This window comes from Bombus affinis, chromosome 3 (genome assembly GCF_024516045.1).
Source record: "Bombus affinis isolate iyBomAffi1 chromosome 3, iyBomAffi1.2, whole genome shotgun sequence".
NCBI lineage: Eukaryota > Metazoa > Arthropoda > Insecta > Hymenoptera > Apidae > Bombus > Bombus affinis.
The window spans coordinates 16,549,542-16,567,267 of NC_066346.1; the positions used below are offsets into that span (position 1 = coordinate 16,549,542).

At 37.4% G+C, this 17,726-nt stretch overlaps 3 protein-coding genes across 19 annotated transcripts in view; 2 read left to right on the forward strand and 1 right to left on the reverse strand.

Annotated features, from left to right (window-relative positions):
* Nucleotides 1-17,726, forward strand: part of LOC126914696 (uncharacterized) — a 733,243-nt gene that overhangs the window by 583,682 nt on the left and 131,835 nt on the right. The window lies entirely within an intron of this gene.
* LOC126914788 (uncharacterized) overlaps nucleotides 1-17,726 on the reverse strand; it is a 415,880-nt gene that overhangs the window by 155,126 nt on the left and 243,028 nt on the right. The window lies entirely within an intron of this gene.
* LOC126914786 (A disintegrin and metalloproteinase with thrombospondin motifs 3-like) overlaps nucleotides 1-17,726 on the forward strand; it is a 54,362-nt gene that overhangs the window by 671 nt on the left and 35,965 nt on the right. For both annotated transcript variants that reach the window (XM_050719203.1, XM_050719204.1), the window contains 3 exons: nucleotides 191-315; nucleotides 722-814; nucleotides 1,449-1,684. In XM_050719203.1, coding sequence (XP_050575160.1) covers nucleotides 737-814; nucleotides 1,449-1,684 — 314 coding nt within the window. In that variant the 5' untranslated portion in view covers nucleotides 191-315; nucleotides 722-736. Of the gene's footprint in view, nucleotides 1-190; nucleotides 316-721; nucleotides 815-1,448; nucleotides 1,685-17,726 lie in introns of those variants that run through there.

The window sequence follows — 17,726 nt, forward strand, 5'->3', positions numbered from 1 at the left end:
CCGAATTGATATTTTTGAAATTATACTTTTGAAATAATTATTTATATCATAATAATTATTCCACGAATACTTGCTCGTAGATATTAATTTATGCTTTTAATAATCATGCGTTTAAGCTATCAAGTCGAGTCGAGTAGACTTTCTAATTTCGTGGAAGATAAGTCGATTTCTAAGATAAGTCATTTCATAGAGAAAAGACCAGCTGCTAAGGATTCGCCGCCACGATGGCTAGAGCTTGGAATAGCTGCTGATTACTCCGTGGTAGATTTTCATGGAATTCGAGTACAGCAATATATCTTGGCTCTTTTAAACATCGTAAGTAATACCAAACGAAATTCTGTTATTATACTTAGATATAGAATACCTCCTCCTACATATGTACGCAAGCAACCGGGAAACATAGGGCAGAGTTATGCGTATCTCTGTATTTTCTGTTTACACTGTTCAAAGCTTACACGTATCTTTTAAAAAGTTCAGCGAATAATTTATCCGTAATGGAATTTTGTAATCGATTAATTTCAGCCATTCGGTAATTGGTTTTCCAATGCTGTTGAGATTAATAACGTACATTTCCTAAGATAAATATAACGAATAAAATTAATTTTTTAGGAAAATTATATAAGATACGATGTATTTACGAGAGTTTTGAATAATAATTTATTTGTAAGGCTGTAATACTGTTTTAACGCCTGTTACATTTTCGTACGTATTTTAATCCTAGGTCAGTGCAATTTACATGGACCCATCGCTCGAATCCAACATGATTCTAGTGATCGTACGAATGATTTTATACGCGGAAAAACGAGACGTTATGGTAAGCGATTTCCATTAAATTAAATCATTTAACTAAAGTAGTAACTATCTGAGATACGCATATGCGAGTGTCAATTATTTTATTTTCTACTTATCTGTACAGTGTATGGTATATAAATTATATAGGTCAAAATATCTGCGCATGACGTTCTAGATCGATAAAATGCAACGAGTTCCATTTTGTTAAATTGGACAACCGTGAACGATCCCTTGGAAACAAATTTCCAAACAAACAATTTTCACGGATCATTGACAAACCTCGCATTTATCGTGTATCCGAAATATCTGTATAATCGACTATTAAACCTTTTTCATCTCTTAAGAATCTTAATTTAATGTTATAGACCTATGATAATATCATTGATATACGACACTTGCGATTCCTTTTACTTTTCTTTTTCTGCTATTCTTCTCTGCTGTTGAATCAACATTTCAACATTTTTCAGGAAGATTAAAATACTAATAGCGTTACAAGTTACATTTGATTACAATCAACAACACGATTACTTGCACATATATTTATTATCATTGACGAATATTTATATATAGTATATAATGCATGATGTAATAATAAATATAATATATTCGTAATATTTGCTAGCTTTTATTAAGAAAATATTAATAAATTGTCGTAGGTCCGCCGTGGCGATGCCAGACGATCTCTCGAGAACGTGAACAAATGGAACAGAAAGATGCTGTCCTCGAAGGACGTAAATCACGATGTTGCTGTATGGTTGACGCGATTAGATATAGGAGGTCCTTCCGGTTACGCACCTGTGTCAGGAGTATGCTATCCCGCGAGATCGTGCGCGTTCAATCGAGACGAAGGCTTGACCAGCACCTTTATCATCGCTCACGAAGTAGCACACATGTGAGTGTCCCACATGTTGGGATATCGTTGGCAAACTGAAATATTTATAACTGGCCTGGGTATTTACGCAGAGACCGTGTGCTATTTATTTATGCAAATACGTACTTTTACGAGAATAATTTGAAAAATGAGATCTCCATAGGAGAACTTATTATCTTTACCGAATATCACAACGAGTACTGTACTTTGAATCTGCCATAGATTTTTGCGTATTATGTGCGTTCTTGCATTCCTCCTTTCACCTACGATGGCTCTTAAACAAGAAACGATATCGTAACGAGAAATACAACTTAGCTGAGCATCCACTTTGGTTCCACTAGTGTTGTCCCATACGACTTTGTGTTTGACCTCGCTATTAGGGGACTTTTTACCCAACGTTTCCTTCATCGCCTTCACTACCTTCGATTTATCGAACTTGAGACTTAAACTGGCCGTTACTAAATCTTTCGGCTTCTTCGACATCGGTTGGTGTCTCTTCCTGAACCAATTCGACGGTGCCATAAAGGTCGAAATAGCGGCTTTCGAGGATCCGCTAAGCTTACTTTTAGCTCCGTGCAATGTCGACACGTCGAAGCTATTGGAACGGAAGCTCTTCGATCGACTTCCTTTCTGTTCGGTCGTTTTTCCGGGCCAGTTTGATTTGCTATCGTCCCGGGAACTCGGCGCTTCCTCGCCGCATCGGTTGATTTCCATCGCGGAAGACGCTAACGAGCTTACGATCGATATCAGATCCGTATTAGAGCAGACAATGCCCGCAGCACCGGAAACGGATGCACTCGCGGCTCTTGGCAGTTCCGAGACGCGCTTTCGGAGAGAAGACGTCGGCGAAACCGACGGAGTAGGCATTTCAGAGAATCGTTGTTTCGGCTGTTGAGTGTAACTTTGAGCGGAACTGTTACCCTCCAGCGGCTGTATTTCGTACACTTGCTCCGTCGACGTCCTGTACATCCTTAAGCGCACCTGGCAAACGGATTGCTTTTATTCGAAAGACAGTTTCTTTTTTATCATAATTCGTGCGTTATGATACATGTTTCGATGATTGAGCCGTTAAGCGTGACAAAGCGATGGAATTGTTTTGTACAGAAATTCTGGTTCTAAAATTATGTTAGGGATTCTAGGGCGTAATAACATCTTGGAACGCAAAGTTATCGATGTGTCGATGAAAGTTAAGCGAGCTTTATCGAAGCACACGTTCGAGTCTTTGGGCGATTGCTAGGAATACGCGTAATGTTCTTTTCTGTGAGCTGAAAAGTTGAACGACTATAAAAGGCGTTTGTAGAGGATTTGAAAGCGGAAAAAGAGGCAGATTATTTAATACATAATATCTTCCTTTATAATATATCTAATATCCTAATAATTAGATGAACGTAATACAAATGTTTAGAATCAGAAATTATCTGTTTATATAGAGATCTGTTTGATGCAAGATCTAAAATCAATCAAATCGGATTGTATGGATTGTGTATTTGTCTGTGTTAATCCTTTGATGTCGATACCAACGATGTATATAGCGAATGGCGATTATCAGCCAAGATTATGAGCACGTACGCAAACAGACTATAATATTTTGCAAGAATGAAATGTCTTGGTATGGTACGCTTTAATCTATCTATCCAAGTCAAAATAAGTATAAAAATCGCGTGGCAATCAACATGTTTAAAAAAAAAAAAAAAAAAGAAGGAGAAACAGATGCTTCTATTTATATTCATATTAAAATGATACATATTTGTAATTTTCTGGTAAACTATATCGGTACTCGCATGAAAGTAGATATAGTCATTGAGATTGTGGCACTTTAAATCTCAAATTTAATTCTTCAACACGTTGAGTGTTTAGGTGTTTAGGTGTTTAGGTACGCAAATAGACTAGAATATTTTGCAAGAATAAAATGTCTTGGTATGGTATGCTTTAATCTATCTATCCAAGTCAAAATAATGTATAAAAATCGCGTGGCAATGAACATATTAAAAAAAAAAAAAAAAAAGGAGAAACAGATGCTTCTGATTGTTTAGTGCATTTTCATAAAATCTTCTAAATGTTTAAATCTCATAGAATAAAAGGGAGAGCATACGTTTGAATCTCAGCAGATTTTATTAATTCTTTGAAACCATAAATATAATATGAGTATTACATCAACTTTAGTTCATACATGTAACAACATATTATTCTGCACGTAACAGTTACATTTAATGAAACATTTATTTATCCAGTAAATCCATATTCTCTATTAAACGTTCGTTTATTAATAAAACTGCCATAATCGTCCACGCATTGTTCGCTTCCTTAATTATTTTTCAAAGTATAACGATAATCAATGATGCAACAGAAATATCACGTAACATCCCAACAATCTTACATGAGATTTTAGCTGTTTTTACTATACAAATTAAGTCATTATTAAAATAAGTCATTATAATAATATATATATGTCGGAGATGACAGAACACCGGAACCTTCCCTTTGGAACTTTGGGAAGACCCCTAGTATTGAAATTTAGATTTCACCATAGCCGTATTAAGAAACTGTTGTCATTCGATCCGACTGTATTTATTTGAGATTTATGATAGTGAGCTCGGGCTCGAGACGACAATCAGTCGCCGAACGTAGCCGCGGTCAAAGGGATGATCGTTTTGTCTAACAAAGGCATGAATTAATTCTATAGCTCTTCTTAAAAGAAATACTTGGGACAGGGCACGACGGTAAACATTTCAATGGTTTCTGCCCCGTGGCTCGCCACACGCAGACTTTGTCCTTCGGGTAAGATGATTGCCAGATGCCAACGCATCTTCACAGTATATGTTTAGCTGGGCGAGGACCCGCTACGAATATTAAGTTTCAATTATACAAAGTCTTTCAACTAGACAAATAGCCTATGCTCCAACTACGGGAAGATAAGAGAAATCTATCCTTCCACGAACGACGCTTCCCGCTAGCAACTTTTCCCAAGGACAGCTAATATCTTTCTCTAACCACCAACATGGAAATTGACCAATTAACAGCAACGTCAATTTCCCTCACCCTTCGAACGAAGACTTTTCTCCGCGAATCCGATGATCTCTTGGCACTCTCATGATCGTGCCCTTAGGCACACCCATCATAGATTTCTTCGACAGCGTCACCGCGACGGAGAGCCACTCTCTCTAGTGCGATCTCATCGGCAATCGACCTGTCTTTCGTATACGTAATAATTGCCCCTTGCTCTAACATACAGTGTAACTTAGACGCTAACGAAGGGTAAAGTTCATCATCCCGTTGACCGCGGATTCGTTATTGAGCCTAGGATCATTGTCATTAGCTTCTCGAGTATTTAATTATCGCGATTACTTGTCCAATTCCATCATAGTCATATTTGCACTAGTAAATATCTCCTCTATTGCACAATGATGACGTCTAGCGCCAATAGGTATTCGTTTCACGCCTTTAACCCTAACTCTAATCTTAACGCCGACCCGACATCAGAAGTGGGATCAGTGCCGATTATAACAGTGTTAGAACTTACGACCATCGTGCGCGAGTAATCCAGTCGCTAGTGCAAAATCGAGTGTGAAACCTAACAAGTTTTCGCTACCACGTTTTAACCCTTAAAATCGCACGTTCCGACCCCGCTGCATGGGGCGCAGCTGTCAACCTGATTATGAAAGGAAACAATAACGAGTGGCGAGTCGACTTCTACGTACTGGAAGCATCATCGGGTAGATCAAGTCATCTGGGTGAGTCGTTTCCATTTTACTCCGATTCGGGAGCCGAGCGTTCACTAATTAAAGAGTCCGTGGCCTCGAGATTTCTGGCAAAAGAATGACTGACATATTGGTAATGCGAGGAGTAGGAAATACCTGTATTAAACATACGCCTCCCATTTGTTCATCGTGTGTATTAATGATTTTTACATCGAAGATAATTTCTCATGTCCTTGCTGATAGTTATCTAAAATATGATATCGCGATTAGTTGCGGAACTCTAAGTCTGGGTTTTGACGTAACATTTACACAAAATAGCCTCGCTATGTGTAAAACGAAAATAATTAATGTCTGTAATGAAACCACTGCAAACGAGATCGTCGTTAATGAAGCTGACACTGATGTACATGGTAATAATAAGAGTCGATCAATTTCTCTTCTCGACAAATTCAAAGATTCATTCGTTACGGGTTTCCTACGTATACGTGTAAATACAGGCCGGTTAGAAATACGATAATTGATCCTAACATCACCGTACGAGGAAGTTCTTATAGACTTAGCGAGGAGGACCGAAGAGCAGTACGTGAGAAAACAAGCGTTTTAATTAAAGCAAAGATCATAAGGCCTAGTAATTCGCCATTCGCGAGCCCTACGTAACTCGTGAAGAAGAAAACGGCTCAGATAGATTACGAGTGGATCCCCGAGAGCTAAATCAAAGTACCGTCTCGGATCGGTACCCTTTACTCCTTATTGCGGATCAAGTCGCGAGATTGCAAGAGGCGAGATATTTTATTAGCCTGGATATGGCCAGCGGGTTTCACCAAATTCCTATTTATCCTAATTCAGCGGAGTATACAGCGTTCGTTACCCCCGACAGACAATATGAGTAGATGACGATGCCGTTTGAACTGAAAAAAATTGCACCGTCCGTCTTTCGGAGGGCCATTCGCAAGGTCCTAGGCGACCTCGCTCATTCGTACGTTGTTATTTATTTCGATAACGTTCTAATTATTGCCGACTCGATAGATCAAGCTTTAGGAAGATTGAACACAGTATTAGATATCCTCGTAAAGGCAGGATTCTCTGTTAACTTTGCGAAATGTTCTTTTCTAAAAACATCGGTGCTCTATTTGAGATATGTAATTCATAACGAAGAAGTTCGTCCCAACCCGGGTAAAATACACACCTTAAGTTCTTTACCTGTGCCAACGGCCGTCACACAGTTCAGGCAGTTCATAGGGTTAGCTTCGTACTTCCGAAAGTTCATCCCTAAATTCTCACAGGTGATGAAACCCCTGTATGCGCTCATCTCAGATAACAGAAATATAACTTGGACAGATAGGCACGAGAAAATAAAACAGGGAGTTTCCGCCCTGATCGACGCGCCGGTGTTAATGATATTCGACCCCAATTATCCGATAGAACTACATACTGACGCTAGCTCGGAGAGTTACGGGGCGATTTCGACGCATCAAGTTGAAGGTAAAGGCAAAGTAATAGAGTATTACAGCAAAAGAACTACCCTCGCGGAATCTAGGTATAATTCCTACGAACTAGAGACGATAGCAGTCGTAAACGCAGTCGAGCATTTCCGTCACTATCTACATGGAGGGGAATTTCTTGTCGTCGCGGATTGCAACTCGTCGAAAGCGTCGAGTAATAGAGTACATTTAAATGACAGGGCCCATAGGTGATGGGCCTACTTGCAGACTTTTGTTTTTATGACATTTTGTACCTGGAAAGTAAACGGACGGCCTACGTAGATTTCTTCTTGCGAAACCCCGTAGACTTAGACCACCGTAAAATTGATAAAATTGGGGAGAAAGAAATCAATCTGGCCGAAATATCGGAAGACTGGCTACTAGCCGAACAACGTCGTGATTCTCAAACCTTGGAAGTCGTCAAGGAATTGCAAAACGATGAGCTCGCGGAAGACACCGCGAATACATACTAATTACGGTCCGGTACTCTTTACCGTAGGATACAAAGAAAAGACAGGACTCTCTGTTTACCTATAGTCCTAAGAGGTTTTAGATAGTCTGTTATTAACCATGTGCACCAGTCAATTATGCACTTAGGTTGGGAGAAAACGCTCGAGAAACTATACGAGTATTACTGGTTCGAAGGGATGGCGAAGTACGTTCGCCGATTCATTGAGAACTGTCATGCTTGTCAAGTTTCGACAGCTAGTTCAGGTAAGATACAAGCCGAACTACATCCTATACCTAAGACCAGCATACCCTGGCATACGGTCCACATGGACATAACAGGCAAGTTGAGTGGTAAAAGCGATTCAAAGGAGTACGTCATTGTTTTGATCAACGTGCTCACTAAATTCGTATACCTGCATCATAATCGTAAGATAGATTCCCGTAACACCATTAAAGCGCTTAAATCCGCTATATTTTTATTCGGAAGTCCCTGCCGATAATAGCAGATCAGGAAAGATGTTCTAAGGGTAAAGAATTTCGAGAATTCTGCGAAAGCAAACGAATTAAAGTTCGCTTGATAGCGACCGGTGCTAGTAGAGCCAATAGACAGGTAGAGCGTGTTATGCGTACATTGAAAATATGTTCACGGTAGTAGAGACGACCGGGCGGTCATGGCAAGACGCGATTGGGGAGATACAATTGGCCCTGAATTGCACCACCAACCGCGTGACTAAGGCGAGCCCACTGGAACTACTAATCGGTAGGACAGCAAGACCGTACGACTTGTTGCTACCTGATAGCGTTGAAGAAAGAGGAATAGACATCTCCGATGTAAGACAACAGGCGACAAAAAAATATAGCAAGTAGCGCCAAACACGACAAAGAAAGATTCGATAACACCAAAGCTAAAGTGGTTAGGTTTAATGTCGGTGATTTCGTATTGCGCAAAATCGAGGAAAGAAACCAAATCAAGTTAGATCCAAAATTTAGGGGCCCATTCGTAATAGCAGAGATTTTGGAAGGGGATAGATATACTTTAAAGATATTAGACGGCAAACGATCGTATAAATACAGTCATGACAGATTAAGAAAAATGCCGAATAGTTGCGTTCCTGCTGAGTTGGACGTCTGTAGTGATGACAATGGCAGTGACAATGACGATATGACTACACCGATCTCAGAGGATCATTAACACTATGACCATGACATGTAACACAGTGTTTCCACACACAAGCCTAGTGTTACCATACACTAGCACACAAGCCTAGTGCGACCACACACTAACATTCGATATTTCCACACAAGCCTAGTGCGACCACACACTAGCATTCGATATTTCCACACAAGCCTAGTGCGACCACACACTAGCATTCGATATTTCCACACAAGCCTAGTGCGACCATACACTAGCATTCGATATTTCCACACAAGCCTAGTGCGACCACACACTAGCATTCGATATTCCCACATAAGCCTAGTGTGACCACACACTAGCATTCAGTGTTTCCATACACGCCTATTACATCAATGCACTCGTGTTCAGTGTCTCCATACACGCCTATTACATCAATGCACTCGTGTTCAGTGTCTCCATACACTGCACTCGCATTCAGTGTCTCCATATACGCCTATTACATCAATGCACTCGTGTCCAGTGTCCCCATACACTGCACTCGCATTCAGTGTCTCCATACACACCTATTACGTCAATGCACCCGCACTCAGTGTCTCCACACACGCCCAGTGCGGTAATATGATCCAACAAACTGAGACTCGTCCGTGTACGAAATCGAAAATGATGTCATGTCATTACGGTCTGACTGGTAACTCACAAAATGCAACTGGCGCTTTGAATACCAATCATAATGCTACTGACTTTTGTGTTTTTTTTTCTTCCCTACTTTATCATTGAACGTCCGATCGAAATTTTTGTTGTTAACCTGGGCCCTTGACCTATTTGGACAGTTAGTTAAACCATAAATAAACTAGTGTAATATAATTTAGCTAAACTATAAAGGAGTAAAATATTAGTTATATCAAGTCTAATGTTGGGAGAACCCAATATTTTAGATCCACCCGAGGACGTGTGATAGTCAGAATGGCCGTGTCGGAGATCAAAGAACACCGGAACATTCCCTTTGGAACTTTGGGAAGACCCCTAGTATTGTAATTTAGATTTCACCATAGCCGTATTAAGAAACTGTTGTCATTCGATCCGACTGTATTTATTTGAGATTTATGATAGTGAGCTCGGGCTCGAGGCGACAATCAGTCGCCGAACGTAGCCGCGGTCAAAGGGATGAACGTTTTGTCTAACAAAGGCATGAAGTAATTCTATAGCTCTCCTTAAAAGAAATACTTGGGACAGGGCAAGACGGTAAACATTTCAACGATTTCTGTCCCGTGGCTCGCCACACGCAGGCTTTGTCCTTCGGGTAAGACGATTGCCAGATGCCAACGCATCTTCACAGTATATGTTTAGCTGGGCGAGGACCCGCTACGAAAATTAAATTTCAATTACACAAAGTCTCTCAAATAGACAAATGGCCTGTGCCCCAACTACGGGAAGATAAGAGAAATCTATCCTTCCACGAACGACGCTTCTCGCTAGCAACTTTCCCCAAGGACAGCTAATATCTTTCTCTAACCACCAACATGGAAATTGACCAATTAACAGCAACGTCAATTTCCCTCACCCTTCGAACGAAGACTTTTCTCCGCGAATCCGATGATCTCGTGCCCTTAGGCACACCCATCATAGTATTCTTCGACAGCGTCACCGCGACGGAGAGTCACTCTCTAGTGCGATCTCATCAGTAATCGACCTGTCTTTCGTATACGTAATAATTGCCCCTTTCTCTAACGTACAGTGTAACTTAGACGCTAACGAAGGGTAAAGTTCGTCATCCCGTTGACCGCGGATTCGTTATTGAGCCTAGGATCATTGTCATTAGCTTCTCGAGTATCTAATTATCGCGATTACTTGTCCAATTCCATCATAGTCATATTTGCACTAGTAAATATCTCCTCTATTGCACAATGATCACGTCTAGCGCCAATAGGGATTCGTTTCACGCCTTTAACCCTAACTCTAATCTTAACGCCGACGCGACATATATATGTAGTATCTATTTACAAGTATCGCAGATTACCTCTTGAAAAGTAAGAAAACATAAAGACTAAAGTAAAGTTGTAAATCTAAACTACAGTTCAAGTTATACAAGGCATGCAAAGCTTCTCTTGAAACGCTAGGTGCGTACTTCGATATACAATATAAAGAAACATAGCCCGCGAGAAAAGCTATATAGTACATACCATACAGATCCCTCGCCATAACTTTGTCAATATGCGCAACGAAATCGGTAATTTTCGCGCCACCACTCAAACGCCGTTTCTCTCGCTTTGGATAATTGAATTAAATCCAGATCGTCCATGTTTACAGCGAAGCAACACGTGATACCGCCAAAAGTGCTTTCCACCCCCTCACATAACTGACATCGGCCGTCCGTGGATCCAACGGAAGGATTTTGAACGTTGGAGAATGCGTAACGCTGATTGGCTATTGAGCTCGGGGGTCGATCGTAGAAGGGGACGCCGGGTCGCAACGAGCCTCACAGTACCGCTTCGACTGTGAACGCGATAGGAATTGGATCGTCTATTTTACAAAGCTCCTTTATCTTTTGCAACAATTACATTCGAATGTCTTTTCAAGCGCTAACGACATAATCGACGTTTGGTAAGCGATTAGTAACTGCGAATTCGTAGAATTCGTGGATAATTCTCGAGCTGTTTCGTGCGTACGCGATATTAAGTGGCACGCAAACAGGTGCACCTATTCGCGTAGCGCAAGAAATGTATCACGGAGGTCGTTCGAATTCGGGTACACGATCTATGCCTATGACTGTGCAGTAGGGCATACTCTTCTCGACCACTTGTCTGGCGCCAACCACCACTATTGTCTCGCGAAGGCCAAGCTGTAAATCTTCGTTGCTTATACCGTTTTCTTGGTGAGTGTTAATTTTTTACTTATTCGATGGTATAATAATACCGTTATTACGAGGTAAAAGTTTTTGGATGTGTGATTTCTTGATTGAAGAGTCGCTATCATTATTAAAAGTTTGAATATCCCGCCACTAGCGAGGGAAACATAATACAGAATGATTCTTTCATTTGCTTACATTCGATTTGTTAATTTTACTCCTATTCTCCTTTTTAATTCGTAATTTAATTGTGAGGACATATGCTATGGAGCAATTTTTGTTACTTTTAGCATCGTTGCTTTATTTGTTAAGACTGTTGAGCAATACGATCGTTTACTTTATTTACTGCCTTGTTTGCTATTATCTTACTTTTAAAGACAGGTATTTTGGAAATATAAACTTCTACATATTGGTATAATATTGATATACTTGAGATAAGCTCGTTTATGCTGTTACTGTTTAGGATCGTTTATTCATTAAAGTTATTGTAATCATATGACAACGAGAACTAGTGTAAAATATATAAAATGTATAGTTCTATTTTAATAATCAATTTTTAGTGCCTTTAGCGAAACGAATTGATTCGTATTAAAAATGTCGTTTAGTGAATAGGAAAATAGGACACTGAAGGTTTAACTAATTTAAAAGGATTTAGTTATTGAAGATAGTACTTGTTGAGCAAATGGATCGCGAAGTTGTCATAATGCTACAAATGATACACGCTTGTTAAATGAAAATCCATCGACTTTTCATTTTTCCATTTGTTTAAGAAATATGTTGTCCTATTAGTTTATTCCATTAATATTTATAATGATATATGCAAACAAAAGTGTATAAATAATAATATGCAAATAATTTTTTAACTTAAATGTCACTTATTTAATGTTTTATAGAATGCTATAAGTATACTACTGATAAGATTAATTAATCGAGAACGGAATTAATGCTGTTTACTGTAATCAGAAAGAAAATGGATTAAGGAGCGAGAAGATTTCGAACGTAGCGAAATTATTTGTTGATTGAATATCTCCTCCAACCCGACAAGCAATGCGGGTTATCACAAGTAGTTTTTACTTAATTTCCAATTAGTTATCGTATCTATAAGGTGTGGTCAAAGTTTTGGTACATAAATTTAGCTTGCATCGTATTGTACCGATTTATTTATATATCCTTTTTTATATGATTTATGTTATTGAGTTAGGATTATATTAAATTATTAATAAAACGAAAGAAAAATGGAAATTAAAATTAAATAAAATAGAATTGCATTAAATAAGAAATAGAAATAAAGTTGAACTAAAGCAAATTCAATTAAATTATTTCTTTTTACTTGCCTATGGGATTCTGGGATTATTAAAGTTCCTATTACGTACTCGTATTCTCGCTAATTCTTAAAATGAATTGACTATGAAATGAATGAGACTATTTCTCCGATTATATTAAATAGGCAATATCAATTACGTGTAATTGAATACATTATTCGAACGTTTTCTACAGAACTCTTGTTATTAATACATTATGGAAAATTTGAAACCAATTCGATATATATATATATATATATAGAGGTTGCAAGGCATTTATTGCAAACATATGCTTAACGAAAAATTAGTATACAACATTAGTAGTAGTCTCAAACATACAATTAATTGCAGTAAATGTCCTGCGACTCTTACATACATTGTTATACTCGTTTGAAATTGTAATAATACGTTAATCTTGTCACAGTATCGATAGGATATCAAGATATTCTTAATAATATGTCCACAAGGAGTTTGCAGGGATATTCAAATATTTTCGCGAACCACTGTAATTCAGCACAAGAGCAGAAAATTCCAGATTTTTTAGTTCTCGATCAGAGTGAATGTTTATACAAGTAACATTCGCTATCTGTGTCCATATTTACCGAACATTTCTATTAAACCTGCGCCAAGCTCGTAGAATGCCTCAGGTCGTATATGAGATGTCAGTTTTATCAAACGAAACGGGACCAGCTCCGTCTTACGTTTTCGATTAATTTTTTTCAAGATCTTGCTCTTGCATAATTAAATAATTTGAAAATTTATAATAATATGTATATATAGAAATTTAATAGAAACAAATAGCAGGTGGACTTGTTAGATAGTCAGAAAATTATAGATTGTTATGTTTATGTATCGTTCGTATGACACGCTGTAAAAGTAAGAAACGATAATTATAAATTTATCGAAATATATTTATTATAAAGAGAAAAGAGAAAATGGCAGGGAAATATAGAGGAAAATTTGTTCGTAGGACGCTTCGTATTCAAGAGATTCCAAGATTGAAAATTTGCCTACCAAGTATACTTGAACTTGGCTCATTACGTGATAAATTAAAAAAATGTATTTTTCTTGAAAACAATGCGTCTTGCGAATAAATTTTGTTCCACATTCTCAGTTTATTTTCACACGTAGAATAGCGTCCTGTCGATTGTTTACTCCTCTTCGGTCCAGAATTAGCCATGTTCTAGTACGCTTGGTAAATTTTCAAACGCGATCTTCTCGAAAATAAAGAATCCTGTATATTCGAATTTAAGTTGTCGAACGAAACCGATTTATACAAATCAAATGTATATCATCGAATATACAATTTGTTAAATAATACTCGTTTTAATCTACTTATGAAAGATTATGATACACGAAGAACTTGTCGTTAGAATCAAATTATTTCTTTCGCTAAGCTTCGAATCTCAAAAATTTAACGTAGATATTTCCATCAGGTATTTTGGCATCGGAAGGAAAATTCCACGAACTTGAACCAATTTTTATTACTTTTCCGTCAAAACAATTCCCTGCTTCGTCTGACTTCGCGCTGAAATAACGCGTGATACACATAGCTTGCATTTCACTCTCAATATTATTTTGATCGATATCCGAGCCGAAAGTACTTGCCATTTCGATTTAATAACGCACTTACGTATTTATATCTCATTTATATGTGTCCTATGGTTTTAAAAATATTACGAGGCTGTATATGACGATAACAAGCGAAACGAGAAAGTAGAATATTGCTTGACTTTCGATGTTACATCGATGTTTTAGCTGTATATTCTACGATCGATGGAAATTCGTCAAGCACAATGAAATTTGAATTTTAATCAAACCTTCGAACTAAAAGTATTTTCCATTTCGATCTCATAATACAAATTCTATGCCATATATTCGTCATGTCTTTTGAAATCACGATCAAACAATAACAATAATGACAATGACGTAGAATACATTTAACTTTGCATATTATATCCGTTATTATATATTCTAATATTATATATTCTGCAACCGATTAAAATTTCCAAAGTACAAATCGAATTTCAACTAAAGTTGATTAAAATCAACTGTTCGAACCGAAGGTATTTTCCATTTTGACTTAATAACGCAAATAATAACAAGAATACTTATTCATATTTTTTCTTCTGTCTAAATATTATTAAAATCATGCGAGGTGGTGTGCAACGAAAATATAAAAATCGAGATGACAGAAATGGCCCTTAAACGCATAATTGCGCAACTATACGTGCAATTCCAAGCATTTCAATAACAGTCCCCGGAGTAGGAAACACTTCAAGTATGCGCTATCCTTGAATGAAGGAGTTAGACAAACTGACCGTCTACTCATTGTGGAAGCGCTCGATAATTACCAGTTCCTGGCGATTTTCTTCCTTACCGGTGTCTTCAATGAAAAGTTAGTCCATGTATATTACTTTAAAGATTCAACCGGGATAATTAAGTTTCGAAAGTCCTTTAGACGCAGTCGTTTTACGGAAGCCGGAAAAAGAAGAGAAATTAAATTTCGTGCTACAACGTTCGTATAAATATCAGATTTTAGATTCAAAGTTTCCAATATATATATTTTTCGATCTTTTTTTTTCTCCATTCGATATGATGATTACGGTGACTCGAAGTTGTTCCCATTCGTTAGAAGATGCGTATGTACTAACAATTAAATAATTTCCTTATAAAAGGAAAGAAACTTTTGGGACAAAGTAATATGTTCCTTCTTCCGATAAAATACCCACTGTACGTAATATTTGCGCGCAACGATGGTAACAATAATATTAATTTCTTGATCCTTTTCTGTTTTTATTTGTACAAGATTTACGATAGTTTCATTAATATAATTGCGCGTAATTAACGACATTAAAATGTGATCGATCGATACTCATTGAAGACTGGCTTGTTTAGATTGGAAATTTCCATAACATTCATCCCTAATCATCTATGCAGATTCCAGATATGTACCGTTATACCGTGTTGCGTGAACAACGAAATAAGCGTAACCCGTATCATCGGTTGACACAGCCAACATAGTTAAGGTAAACCAATTAAGGCAACGAGTTAGTAAAACGATTACCCTTCACGTTTTCTCCACGTTATAATCGTGTACGATCCGCCTACCATGAGAAAGGTTATTTGGCAATAGACAAAAAATAGTAAAAAGTCATGTAACAACTATAGCAAGAATCCGATATTAACCGGTTAACCGAGTCATTTTTTAAACTAGTTTTTTAAACGTAATTTATTTTTAACGGAAATTAAACGTCGCGTAGATAAAAGAACAGCAATTGGTAATTTGTATACTGTTCGTGGATTTCTAGCCATGGAACGTTAAAAACATAGACAGTTAAAATACTATAATAATACGAATCCGACAGACAAGCAACGATAATTTATTGAAAATCGGTAATGAAAAACGAACGGAATTTGCAAGAAAACAACATTATAAGTTGTTATTTTTAATATTAGACGCTTGCCTATTATTGGGTTGGCAACTTAGCGATTGTGGATTTTGTCATTAGGTGGTATTGACAAAATTCGCAATCACATAGATGCCAACCCAATATTTATCGTATGCAAGAAGAACCTTACGATATCTCGAGCGATTTTAATCGAGGTATAGTTGCAAACAACTTTTTTCATTAACTGCTGCAACTGCTATCTTAAAGTATATAAGCACGAGCGGAATATTTGGAAAAGAAGCGAAGAAAGAAACGTTTTGCGTTTGTAACAAAATTGAAGGACGAACATCCTTTAGACAAACTGTCAAGGCGGATATTCATAAATAAAATTGTTCGTTGTATGACTACGGATACGATGAAGAAAGCTTTCTCGCTTTAGTTAGAGTTTAGACATTCCCACGTCGGATAAATAGATTCGCAAAGCGGAAATAATAGTCTTGCGAGTTCTTCTCGCGAAAAGTACGACGTTGGCTGATAACGAATTAACGAAACTTTACGAGATCTTGTACGTCGTGTAATTGGGAACTTTGTTCGGGTACGAATGAAACTTGTACAGGAGCGACGGGAAGCATAATATCGCCGACAGCCTCAAAATATTTCTAACAGCCACAATGTGATCAAATCGCGAGTTTAAACGAATGATCCGATAATAAATATCAGACGAAGCAGGGAATTGTTTTGACGGAAAAGTAATAAAAATTGGTTCAAGTTCGTGGAATTTTCCTTCCGATGCCAAAATACCTGATGGAAATATCTACGTTAAATTTTTGAGATTCGAAGCTTAGCGAAAGAAATAATTTGATTCTAACGACAAGTTCTTCGTGTATCATAATCTTTCATAAGTAGATTAAAACGAGTATTATTTAACAAATTGTATATTCGATGATATACATTTGATTTGTATAAATCGGTTTCGTTCGACAACTTAAATTCGAATATACAGGATTCTTTATTTTCGAGAAGATCGCGTTTGAAAATTTACCAAGCGTACTAGAACATGGCTAATTCTGGACCGAAGAGGAGTAAACAATCGACAGGACGCTATTCTACGTGTGAAAATAAACTGAGAATGTGGAACAAAATTTATTCGCAAGACGCATTGTTTTCAAGAAAAATACATTTTTTTAATTTATCACGTAATGAGCCAAGTTCAAGTATACTTGGTAGGCAAATTTTCAATCTTGGAATCTCTTGAATACGAAGCGTCCTACGAACAAATTTTCCTCTATATTTCCCTGCCATTTTCTCTTTTCTCTTTATAATAAATATATTTCGATAAATTTATAATTATCGTTTCTTACTTTTACAGCGTGTCATACGAACGATACATAAACATAACAATCTATAATTTTCTGACTATCTAACAAGTCCACCTGCTATTTGTTTCTATTAAATTTCTATATATACATATTATTATAAATTTTCAAATTATTTAATTATGCAAGAGCAAGATCTTGAAAAAAATTAATCGAAAACGTAAGACGGAGCTGGTCCCGTTTCGTTTGATAAAACTGACATCTCATATACGACCTGAGGCATTCTACGAGCTTGGCGCAGGTTTAATAGAAATGTTCGGTAAATATGGACACAGATAGCGAATGTTACTTGTATAAACATTCACTCTGATCGAGAACTAAAAAATCTGGAATTTTCTGCTCTTGTGCTGAATTACAGTGGTTCGCGAAAATATTTGAATATCCC